This window comes from Mastigoproctus giganteus, chromosome 3 (genome assembly GCF_048544385.1).
Source record: "Mastigoproctus giganteus isolate SK-2022 chromosome 3, ASM4854438v1, whole genome shotgun sequence".
NCBI classification, from domain to species: domain Eukaryota; kingdom Metazoa; phylum Arthropoda; class Arachnida; order Uropygi; family Thelyphonidae; genus Mastigoproctus; species Mastigoproctus giganteus.
Genome location: NC_143577.1, coordinates 199715067 through 199728734, shown reverse-complemented (window position 1 = coordinate 199728734; position 13668 = coordinate 199715067). Strand labels below are relative to the sequence as shown.

Sequence of the window (13668 nt, the reverse complement as noted above, 5' to 3'; positions counted from 1 at the left end):
CCAGACATTTTTCTCACTTTTTTTGGCTGAAAGAAAAAAAAAAAAAACTAATTTTTTTGATATCATTCACTAACTTCATTTTTAGAATTTAAGTTGTATTTACATTTATTCTGATATTGCAAGAATGACAGAAAATACCAAGTTCATAGAACTATACGGCATGGGACACTAGTGGTAGTAATTACTTTGTAATTAGAATTTATTCTTAACGTAAAGAAAGTAGCACTTTATACTGATTCCTGTGCAACTCCTTCCTTACACAAGATTTTGGATTGGAAAGTTCATACCTGAAATCAGAAAAGTTTAATAAAAATAGAACGGCATTCTATACGCAGGTCTACTTAAACTACACAACTCCATGTTGTGCCATATTCTTTTATTGTATTGATAAATACTGAGACATTCTGATTTTAAGAATGCACCTTGAACACCTGTTTCCATCTTGAACAGATTAAACAAGTATAGTTTGACCTTTTTTAAGCCACATTGCATGTTCACGTTAGTATATCATACCCATACAAGTATCGCATAAAATGTGCATTAGTCTTTCAAGTACTTTATATAAGATTCTATGACATGCTTCACTAAAGTATTTATTAATCCATTATAAATGACTTCTAAATCAAAACTAGGTATGTTATTATATCATGCCTGCTTCTCTCACTGTCACTGGAAATTACAGTGTGAGTAAGGGATTCTGTTTAGTTTGTAAGAGGTTTCTGTAAATAGTATGTTTATCACTGGATAATGATTACTAAAACTGATTAAGAACAAGTTGGGAGTGGAAAAAAGTGAGCCATTATTTAGTAAAGATAGGCTGTAATTATTGGGAATTTTTTTACAAGGGGTGTTTTGAAAAGTTTGTGGCCTGAGCATGAAGGGTTTATTTGAGGAATCAGGTACTTTTCAACATAGTTCCCTTTGGAATCAATACTCTTTTGCTACTAATGCTGTAATACTGATTCCAGCTGTAAAGAAAGTTTTCTCTTGGTTCTCCAGGATTGTATCCAGTGTAACAATGATGTCACTGTCAATGGGAAAATGGGTGCCAGTCATGTATTTTTTCAAATTAGGAAAAAAGTTTTAAAAGTCCAATGGTGTTAAATCCAATGAATGGCCTGTGATTTCAAAGCCACACTTGTGCAGTGTGGCCATGGCAATGACAGACCTGTGAGCAGATGAATTGTCACAGTAGAACAAGACTTCTTTGCTGAGTTTTTCTTGGTGTTTGTGATGTTTCATGGAAATGCCTCACTATCTCTGTGACTATCTGGCCTTTTTAATGTAATCTATAAGCAACATTCCATCAGCATCTCAAAAAATGATACAATCACTTTGCAGCAGAAGGAATTGACTTGGCTTTCTTTGGAGGGCAGAGGAGCTGCAATTGCACTATTTGGACTGTTCTTTGGTCTCTGGCTGAGAGTGATGGACCCACATTTCATCCATGGTCACAAACCTTAGAAGGAAACTTGCTGCATCTCCTTAAAAATTATGCAAACATTCACTTGACAACTGCTGTTTGTTTGTTATTTGGTTTTTAGGAGCATTAGCAACTAAGGCCATATTGCTCTGGAAATATGCGGTGGTCATTCCCTGATCTTTCCGCATCATCCGTATTTGGTGGTGACGGGCTCGAACCCCGATCTAATCAAGAAGCGTGTGCTATGCACTGCTGCTCCTTCCCATCTGGCTATGGAGGTGCCGACAATTGCTGAGTTTTTGATCTGCTGTCAACAACTGTGGAACCTGTTATGCTGACATCTTTTTCATAACAACCTCTGTTAATATATGATACACATATTCAGACGTAATGCCCAAGACACTAGAAATTTACTGAACTGTCACTCATCACCAAATCATGCACACTGTCAACTTCTAGAATGATGGATGTTACAGGTTTTCTATAGTGTGGGTCATCCTCCCTGAATGTCATAACCATATCATCATAAATTTCCTTTGATGCTAATCCTTTTTATCTCAAATAGTGGATGGCTACATTGTGACTGATTTTGTCCATCTTTTCTCATTCACACAACTCTGTTTACTTCAGGAACTATAATTAAAAAAAAAATCTTGTTTAAAATGCATGCAACTTGGGTTACTATTAGAGGTGTTATACATTAAGTGCACAAACTTTTAACACTGTTCCACTACCCTTTCATATTTAGGCTATGAACTTTTCAAATGCCCCTCATATAAACTGTCCTAGTGCATCAAAACCAACACTACCCTATACAGGACTACATCCATTTAAATTTCTGAAAAAGGTTACTACTGGACTTGCCATTCCTCAGCATGTCCAGCAAGGATAATTTGCCAACAGCACAGTATGGGGTATATGCACTGTTTTCAGGGGGGGGGGGGGAACCCGAATGGTTCAGAAAACTCAAATTATTAATTCACATCTCAAAGTTTATAAGCATTAGAAAAACTTTATGTTGTTGTATTTGTTTTTATTTCAAATAAAATCAGTTTACATTTGTTTCAAAAGCAGAGTTGATTAGATTAAACTAATGGAAAAAAAAAAAAAAAAAAAAAACTTGACTATTCAGAAAAAAAAAAAAGCAGTTGATTAGGCAAAATTTTAATTCTGAAATCAAAATGGAAATACTCATTCCAATTTTAACACCAAATCCAAAACTTTTACCCCCTATATATACATAAAAATGTCCAGACAACAAATAGCCTAAAAGCCTACACTTAAAAATAAGTGGGATAGACCGACTCCTGGTGCCTTTTAACCGAAACATCCTGTGTATACCAGAGCAACCGATAACAATATAGACTGCATTTTTCTGCGACAACTACAGGATCAATTTTGCAATGCATGTACCTGTATCCATACATATTATAATATAATGTGTGGACACTATAATAATAATTTAGTTAGGATTTAATTTCATTACTTCAATATATACAATTTAAACAATATATATACCTCAATAGTCTCTTCTTCCTCCTCATCCTCTTCATCACTAGATTCTTCTTCCTCTGCCTCTTTCAACCATGTTATGAAAGGTTGAGCTTTTTCGTGAATCTCCTGAGCAATTTCCTTACTAACATACTTTTTAGAAATCTGTTAAAGAAAAATAGTCACTTCTGTTGGACTTAATGAATCAATTTATTAAAAACATTTATTTTGGTATAAATGTAATAGAAATAAGCTGCTTTTTTCTTTTTTTTTTTTTGTAACATTCTTATTCTCCAAATAAAAAAAAAAGATTATCTTCAAACAAAATACCACTTACATGATCATTTATCATCCCTGTTTTAAAAATTCTCCTCCAAGGTTAGATGGTAACAAATTAAATTCACTGATATGGGATTTTACTAGTGTGCATGTGCATCTATTCACTGACCTTTCTAGCAATTCACCTAGATCATCATACAATTATAAATGACAGTGGCTGTGCTACCAAATTAGAACTCATGTTGTTGTATCACATGGATTGATTGAAATTGTTCTATCACAATTTCAATCAATCCGTGTTTTATGTGAGAACCAAAAGAATGATCACCAATAAAACACGAATGTTATTATATTTACAAAACAAGGGGGGGGGGTCTCTTGATAATCTATGTAAATTATCAAGAAAACCCCAAGAGGCCAGAAGAAAGAACTTCAGTTGTAACTGTTTTATTGCAGCCAATTTCCCAGCACAGTAGCTAAAAATGGGCTTTGCACAACTCCCACATCTTATGTGTTTAATGATACAAGACTCACCAATAATAGCACAATACATACATATAAAAATATGGGAATTTAAAACTGTTGCATCTTTTCTCAATGACTCACTTTAACTGCCATTTTACAGACTTAATCAGTCATCCAGTCATTCATCTTGTTGAAGTAGCATAACTTGGTTACTATTATTTACCAGCTCACCAACCATTGTGTGCCCAAAAAACTTGAACATCCAACATACTGTGGCTTCATCAATATCATTCACAAATAATAAACAAGAGATCCAATAATGAACTGGGATTCCACTCAGAGCAATATCCATTTCTAACCATCATCTTCAATAATTTAATTCAACCACATTGTTCCAATTATACAAAACATTATGTGGGACTAAATCAAAAACCTTGATGAAGTCCAAACTTATGTCAATCATTTTTCACATCCAGTTTTCTGCAGCCTCATAATAAATTATCAATCTTTAGTATTTAAGTAACAGAACTTATAATAAATGTAATTCTTACTTGACAAATAACAGAACTGAAAACACTAAACATGCTAGCAAGTGAGACCTATGTTCATTAACTAGTAATTTTCAACTAACATAATTTCTCGAAGGACAATGCAACATGCCACTTGAGCATTCACTTGCTAAACACTCAAATAACTTCACCCTCCTCCAGTGACCCCCCCAATTCTGCAGACCCAAACCCCATTGAACATCTTCAGGATGCGACTGAACGGGGTGTAAGACACGTAGATCTGCTGCTTTCAAAAATAGGAAAATTATGGGGCACTATACAGATGGCATGACACTCCATACAAGGTACTTGTACGGATTGTCATAGTGCTTGTACATATCACAAGAAATGTACAAGCACATTGTAACACTTATTATTTCAATTGCAAGCTTATGGTGGTTGTGGTTCTATTTCACTGTCCTTTCAATTTTTGCAATGCTAGGAATTTTGTAAATAAATTGAATTGATTTGAGCTTTTAATCAGGTTAACCAATGCTGATATAGTAGGGTGCTATGACAAAGTCATAAAACAATTGGGGGGAAGAAACAATAACAATATTTACCTGAACTTCAGGGTTATATAAACTAGAGCAAATTGAGATTACTAAAAGGTCAGTATAGTTAGCAGTTATGGCTCAAATGACAATTCTTTTCTCTGTTCCTGATATAAGGAGTGTACCAATATCAAATTAAAACAGTGCATTGCTAGTTTTTCAAATAGGCCTCTGGGGTTGGGTATACTCATACTATGATTTTTAGTGTTTTCCACCAACCATGGAATAAAACAAAAGACGAAAAACCCAAATTTTTTAAAATATTTAATATTTACAATAAATTATTTACAAACAAAATATTACTGATAGTAATTTTAAAATAAAACAACTGTGATATACAGGATAATAATAAAATGCTGAATTTAAAATGCAATAAAATATACTGGGTTAAAAGCGCTAAAATACTAACTGAAGCTTTCAAAGGCTTCTGCCTTCTTTCTCAACAGTGTAATTTCTGTTCTGCGGTGCATCATTAAATATCAGCAGGTTCACGGTGCATCTCACGTGAACGCGTACTGTTCCCGTCAGAACCGGAAGTGGCTCGGGAGCGTTTCAGGCAAAAACGTTCATCCCCTCCAAGGATTACCGCCTCAAAGAGGGGATGAATGCGTGTGCCCCTATCTCTATTTATATTTTTCTCAGTAAAACTAATTCGCAAGCTCTCGAGCCACTTGCGGTCCCAAAATCTATGCGCCCGATCAGTGATGACCGCTTCATCAGGGAGATTTGATGTTGCTTCTCCCAGAAATGTTCAGCTATGACGGATTTGCCATAGTCTGCATTTCTTATCGCATTCTCCCCTGATGAAGCGGTCATCATTGATCGGGCGCATAGATTTTGGGACCGCAAGTGGCTCGAGAGCTTGCGAATTAGTTCTACTGAGAAAAATATAAATAGAGATAGGGGCACACGCATTCATCCCCTCTTTGAGGCGGTAATCCTTGGAGGGGATGAACGTTTTTGCCTAAAACGCTCCCGAGCCACTTCCGGTTCTGACGGGAACAGTACGCGTTCACGTGAGATGCACCGTGAACCTGCTGATATTTAATGATGCACCGCAGAACAGAAATTACACTGTTGAGAAAGAAGGCAGAAGCCTTTGAAAGCTTCAGTTAGTATTTTAGCGCTTTTAACCCAGTATATTTTATTGCATTTTAAATTCGGCATTTTATTATTATCCTGTATATCACAGTTGTTTTATTTTAAAATTACTATCAGTAATATTTTGTTTGTAAATAATTTATTGTAAATATTAAATATTTTAAAAAATTTGGGTTTTTCGTCTTTCGTTTTATTCCATGGTTGGTGGAAAACACTAAAAATCATAGTATAGTGCATTGCTAGATCAATTAAAGCTACTGGATAAATGGATGCTTGCAATAGAGATGAACAGAATTGGGGACTCTAGTATCTAGGGACCTGCAAGGTAATGCACCCAATTTGGGCATCATAACAGAATAATCAAGTGCATATCAATTCAGGCTGACTGAAGATGGCTTAGTTTCAGTGGAAAACTCCATTGTCAGAGAAATGGGTAATATTTTTTGTAAAAAAGGACAGATGGACTAAAACCAGAGTGTGCCTGATTAGAACAACAATTAATGATGTCACCAACAGATTGTCAGATTTTAAGGGAAGAAAAGGGAGCATTATTATTTGTGTGGGGGACTAAATGACATTAATAAAACGTCACCCCGCTTAATGTTGATAATTCGTTCCCGAAAAACAGAACTCTATTCCTGTAAAGTAACATATGCAATTCTGAGTTGCGGTCTATGCCATAGGATATTTCCTAATCAATAATAAACAGTAGCAAAAATATGCACAAATATCAGTCAAAATATTTAATATTAAAAATTTGTACATATAAAATATTCTCCATCACATATGTATATAATTATGGTAAGTAACTACATTACGCATCAAAATTAGACTTAAAATGCCAATTAAAATCATGAATTTATTAATCCGATGGCCCTGGGCTGCCGAGTTTTCGTAAACTCTGGTCGATTTTGGGTTGTACTTTGGCTGTCTTCCTAGTAAACTAAAAGGGGTTTTACTTTAAACCCCTACAGCGTTACCACTCAACAATAAAGTCAACCGATCCTTTGCCACTTTGAAGCCAGGCATGTTTTTTTTTCATCTTTCCATATGAAACTTTTAGGAATTCATTTCCAAAAAAGTCCTGTTTCATCTATGTTAAAAACTTGAGAAGTTTAACACCGCTCTTCAATAATTTTTAGAAGTTCTTCCTTGAAAGTTTCGGCTCCTTGATCTAAAATTGTGGCTTCTTCCTGGATTTTAAATCCATCTTTTAGCATTAGCATTATGTAGAGGCATGATGCACGAAAGCAAGCTTATGCAGCATTAGCAAAAAAAAAAAAAAAAAACCCGCTTGCATTTCACACCTCCGTTCGTTCCAAATACCTGTCCAGCTCAGCCTTAAATTTATTTAGGCTATCAACTTCCACAACAAAGGATGGAAGTCTGTTCCAGCAACCAACTACACACTGGCTAAAGGCAAACTTCCGCACATCTATCCTACATCTGTCTTTCCACAATTTGAATTTATGCACTCTCAGGTGATTATTCTGAGCAAGAGGAAGGATCCCATCAGCATTGAGCATGCTCAATCCATTCAAGGCTTTATACACCTCAATCAGATTACCTCGCAGATGCCTAGTCTCCAGACACTGTAATTTGCAAAATTTAAGGCTTTCTTCATAACAGCAACCCTTTGTTCCATTCACTAATCTTGTTGCCCTTCTCTGTACTCGTTCCAACAGCTCTACATCCTTCTTAAAATGAGGCCTCCAGACCTGTATACAGTACTCAAGGTGTGGCCTGACCATTGCCTTATACAAGGGAATAATCACAACCTTATCCCTGCTAGAAAAATTCATGTATATCATTGACAAGACACCATGAGCTACTCTTGCAGACTGTCTGCACTGCTCAGAAAACTTCATATCTGCCTGCACAATTACCCCCAGATCCTTTTCATTCTCTACCACTATCAGTGTGGTACCACAGAGCTGATACGCTACTCCGGGATTACTGCTTCCCATATGTAGTACTTTACATTTGTCAATATTAAACTTCATTTGCCACCTCTCAGCCCATCTGCTCAACTTTTCTAGATCCTGTTGCAGCAGTGTACTGTCATTAGTGTCATTAACAACCCTGCCAACCTTCATATCGTCTGCAAACTTGGACATGAAGCTTGATATACCATCATCAATATCATTTATAAATACAGAAAACAACAATGGACAAAACACTGAACCCTGAAGGCCTCCACTAATAACATTAGTCCACGATGAGCAGCGTCCATTGATTACCACTCTGTCTTCTTCCATTCAACAATCCCTTTATCTATAGCAGCAATTGGCCTCCAATGCCACACTACACCAATTTGTTCAGCAGTCTTCCACGTGCAACAGTATCAAAAGCCTTCCTAAGATCCAAATATATGATATCAAAGTTATTCCCTGCATCCAGTTCCTTTGTGACCACATCATAGTATCCAATCAAATTGGTCAGGCAAGACTTTCCCTTAACAAAATCATGCTGTGTCCGAGCTATAACTGAAGTCTTGTCTAGTTAATCCTGCAGTGCTTCTTTAACCAGTGCCTACGTTAATTTTCCTGGAACAGAAGTTAAACTAACAGGTCTATAATTACTTGTGTCACCCTTTGATCCACCTTTGTGAATTGCGGTCACATTTGCACATCTCCAGTCCATGGGTACCTCCCGAGTCCAAAGAAGCTCTCGTAATTATAGCTAAGGGTTTGCTTACTTCCTGTCTCCTTTAATATAACTGGATAGATCCCATCCACCCCGGGTGCTTCTTTTATGTTTATCTTCAACAATTTCTCCTCCACTTTCCTCTCAGTTATTACGAAATCATCTAACTCACTGCCAGAGTTTAACTCACCTCTGGCATTCCCCTCCCTGAATAACTCCTCATGGGTGAATCGTTAGATGGTGGATGACTTTCATCAACTGGTGAAATACGACCACTTTGCTTATTGGAGGCTTGAAGTGGTGAAAACCATGTTTAGTCTCTAGAGCAAAGTTTCCGGCATATCCCCCCCCTACCCCCCATACTTCTCCTTCAACCAATGCACGGTACTAAATACTATAGTTTTTGATACCTTTCGTGTTTGGGGTTTTCATAAAAAAAAAAAAAAAAAAAAAAAAAAAATATATATATATATATAGATGCAAAATACTCATTTAGTTTGTTAGCTACCTGAGCAGGATCATCAACAGTTGAACCACCAATATCCAGTGGACCAATCTGATTCATCCCCTTCCTTCTAAAGTTTACATAAGTAAAGAACTCATTGCTGTTTTTCTTTGCATCCTTTGCCAAAGATTTCTCATAATCTGCCTTCGCCTGCCTAACCTCCTTTGTAACTTGGTTACAGACCAGCTTATATCTATCATAGGCTTCCATGTCACCCATTAATTTATATGTATCCCATGCATTTTTCTCTCTGCCATATGTCTCATTAGTTCATCTGACATCCATTTGGGCCTAAACCTTGAACAATATTTCTTAGTTGGTATGTAAAGCCTAGTAGCTTCCAAGATAAATTCTTTGAATGCTTCCCATTTTGAATTTGCTGTTGGTAACATCAGTTGGTCCCACCATACAGAATTTAAATACTGTCTCAGCACACTGTAGTCGCCTTTACGAAAGCAAAAACCCTTCCCCTTACCCCTGACAGTAGTTAGCTCTGAGTAAATCCCACTTCAGCACACTGTGATCACTGCCACCTAGTGGTTCCTTTATCTGCAGATTCTTAATGCATGAAGAATCACTACTGATAATGAGATCAAGAGTATTACTCACTCTAGTTGCCTCACAAACATGCTGATGTAGAAAACAATCATCCAAGAAATCCACAAAAGCTTTGCTAGTGTGTGAGTGACCAACCTATAAATTCCAGTCAATATCTGGGAAATTAAAATCCCCATTATAAGACACTGATTTACTGGCCCATTATTTCCCTGTACAGTTTCTTATTATACTAATTAGAGTCATTAGGCCTATAACACACTCCTACTCTCAATTTTGATCTCCCAATGCTTATGTCACACCAAGCTGACTCTACACTGCACTGTCCAGCAATGTCGACTGGATTCACTTCCTTGGATTTTGTGTTTCTTAACTAATAGCATAACCCCTCCTCCCTTCCTATCCTGTCTATCCTTCCTGTACACATTGTACTCCTCAAATTCCAGTTCTGCATTCCTTATATGTGTGACACCACATCTCTGATATTCCAACAATATCTGCCTTTGATGTTTTGAGCAATACCTCAAATTCATCAAATTTATTTACCAAACTCCTAGCATTGGTGTACGTGCACCTGTTCCTATTCTTAGCTACCCTAACACAACCCACGTGTTTACCTTTACCGCAATGACTTCCAGCAGTCTATGAAATACCCTGCATCTTGTTTTCCAGGCTGCTGCTCATTCCAATAGAAGCAGTGCAAGAATTACTTTCACCTCTGTCAGTCGCTACTGTTACTCTATTAGTCCGTGTATCCCCCCCCAAGCTAGCAGTTTTCCAACCCACCAAACACTGCCTCAATAGCATCAGCAAAAATTCTTGCACTCTTTCTATTTAAGTGTATCCCATCCCTGTAGAAGCAGTCTCTTGTTAATAAGTACAGACCAGGCTGAAAAAAATTCTACCCCTTGAGTCTTGTACAATCTTTCCAGAGCTGAATTGATTGACAAGGCTTTCATCATATACTCTCTCCTATCGTGTCTGGGCAGAATTGCAGACACTTTCAAATTCAACCTTAATTCACTGGTTTTTTACAACAGAGCCACCTGTACTTGTTAAATAATTCTGCTTGTCTCCTACTCTTAATATCATTAGTGCCAACGTGTACAACAATATCATCTTTTGTGCCCTTAAAAGATGATATCCGCTCTACAACGTCATCAACCTTTGCCCCTGGCAGACATACCCTGGTCCTGTTCCACCTATCCTTTTTACTTAGCATGTTCGCCGTTTTTCCCTGACAATAGAGTCATCAACAACTATTAGTTCCTGTGGGACCAGCACAATCTGCCTTGGGAGTTGCCGCTGTGTTGTGTGATGATCAAGTGCAAGCTTGATCGGCTCCTCAATTTAGATTGTTCGAGGGCATCCACCCTGTCCTTCAAGCTCTCATATAGGCTCATAACAACGCTGAGTTGTTGCCTAATTTGTTCCCACTCCTTACATCGTGCACACAGAAAGAAATCTCCCTTGGCAATTTCATGTCCCGTACCTGATTGCTCCACAAACATCAAGCAAGCAGTGCATTTTAAAAGGCTGTGATTCAGAGGGCAACTGCCCCCCTCAGTTCTCCCCTGAGCCAGAGCACTCCATTTAGCTTGAGCCTTTTGCTTTGCTGCTCTGGTCTGAGTCATGATTTCGATTCAATTTCAATACAAAATTATAACTCTAAACTTGTATCCCAACGCAGTTGTAACACTATATAACTATATATTTTTTTTCAGTATCAAGTATTATCTTTGAGTTTCTTTATATAACTTCCGTATAAAGTTATGTATTAATTAATTATGTTATGTTTGTAAAATCTAAATTGTTATATGTATTTAGTAAAAAAGTACAATTTAATTGACAATTAAGTTCAACAAGATTAATAAATTTTACCAATTAATTGATAATATTATATCCTATACTGTACTAAGCTAACGCTATCTAGTTTGGGATATAACGTTGTATTGTATAACAATGACGGCAAGTTACGAACGGTAAATCTACGGACACTTAAGTATTAATTATGTTCCAAAATCTCGCTGTCTCAATTCAGAATAAACCAAGGATCTTGACTAGGTCTATAAGCTACTTCTTGAAAATAATTTAATATAACAATTAGTCAATAAAGCGGCTAAATATAGCTAAAAAAAAAACTTCCCATTCACCGGCTCTGCAAAATTTGTAAAACATGGATTGGATACCCTTACCGATACCAAGTAATAACCTACAAAATCTCAAAGTTAAAATTTAAACTAAGTATCGTAACTAGGAATATAAAGCTACTCTAGAAAATAAGTTAATATGCCAATTTAAGTTAATAAAACAGAAAAAAACTTCTCTATTTTCCTGAGCCGTAAAGACTTCGCCTGCACAAGGCTACTCTCGTTCCCACATCCTTTACTAGCTTTAAATGGTTCCACATTTTTTTCAAAGGTGAGCTTTCTTCAGATCATCATATAGGCTAATTGCTTTTTCTTCAATAATATTTAATTTAATGGAATTGTGCATTGGATATTATCTTCAATAAAATTATTTAGATGTCTCTCCATTTCAATTATAATAGCCAGCCTAGTTGCTTGCAGTGGAACAGCTGTCTTTCCTGCTGCTAAAATTAATTATTTATAATTGTTCTTACACAGCTGAACCGGCCAGTCCTAAATTATTGCACACATCCACTTGTCGTTGAACGGAATCAATTCGCTTCAAAATGTATAATTTAATTTTCAAATTCAGTATTTTTCTTACTTTAGTAGGCTTCGTACCACGTCCAGACATCGTTCCTTTTTAATTCTTATCCGCCATTATTAATCTTCGAAAATGTAACTGTGTTGCATTAATTATGATACAATGTTCGAGTAAACTGTCCATTACGGATGATGTCCAACACTGTACCGAGTGATGACTAGGCTTCGAATAAATGCATATAACACAAATATTACAAGCAATATACTTGATCATTTTTTAAAATGCTGATCTCGGAACTATGTAACAAGTCACCACAGTGTAATTAAATTAGCGTGGGAGAAAATTTCACTGAGTGCAGGAAACTGCTATTCGTTTTCAAGCTATCAACTACATCAGATGAAACGTTTTCGTTAAACATGCCAAGAATTCTATCTGTATGCTGGTAAAAGAGCGTTATAGTGAGTTGTGACAGCATTAGAGTGAACCGCATTATAACAAGGGCCTGCTGTACATGTACACATTCTGACATAACTGTAATCATAAGGCAGTTGTAAAGTAAGAAGAAAACAAGAATTGTTGCGAAACAGTAGATTTTTCAGAAAAAGCAGGTTTTTGTAAAGTGCAAACTGCATTAGAAATTAAATTTGACTGAAAAAATACACACTTCATATTAAAATACAGCCATAAGACTGTTTAAAGTACAGTATGCTTTCAAACATTAACTTACCTAGGATTTCTCTGTCAGAACCCATTGTTTGTATTGTCCGTTAGACAACAACTGATTATGACTCCTTAGAGAAAGATATTAATATAGACTTTGCACCTCTTCAGTAATACTGAGTCAAAGTTTTCTTTTTTCTTTCATAATAGCATCTGGTAGTTTCTCAAAATGAAACTGACAGAACTGATCCTGCAAAACATCTATTGCTTCACCTATTTCTTTATCTTTAATAAGTCCTTCCAGCAGTTCTTTAATAAGTTTCCAGTACTAATTTACCAAGACAAGTCTCCAGTGCTTCTTTACCAAGAAGTACTGGAGACTTGTCCACAAAAAATTTAAAATCTGAAAATGACACACTGCCAACTGATGAAATTTGTGCTGCCTAGACTTAAAAGAATATTTTCCAGTGGAACTTGTGCAGCAATAAAGTACTTCCTCACTGAATAAAATATAAGAATCTTCTCTTGTTTTAGACTCTTCCACAAGTATTGCAGCAGAAAAGCATATGAATAAGTAAGATCACCCTTGTTTAATCTGCTATCAACTTCCAAAATGGGTGTGACAGCTTGCTTGGCCTGTCTAGGATTGTTTTTAATGGAAGTTTGCAATTCAGAAGTTCTTTTTCCTGGAGAGTTTGTTAATTTGTCTTTCAAAATTTCTTTTGGATCATGAACTGGATTTAGATGAGTCAGTGCCATTCACTAGTG

General features: G+C 36.3%; 1 protein-coding gene across 4 annotated transcripts in view; it reads right to left on the bottom strand.

The window, feature by feature from the left end:
- The window catches only part of LOC150088568 (eukaryotic translation initiation factor 5-like), a 164422-nt gene that overhangs the window by 4860 nt on the left and 145894 nt on the right, over positions 1–13668 (bottom strand). For all 4 annotated transcript variants that reach the window (XM_090369566.1, XM_090369569.1, XM_090369568.1 and 1 more), the window contains one exon: positions 2942–3079. In XM_090369566.1, coding sequence (XP_090225692.1) covers positions 2942–3079 — 138 coding nt within the window. The remainder of the gene's footprint in view (positions 1–2941; positions 3080–13668) is intronic.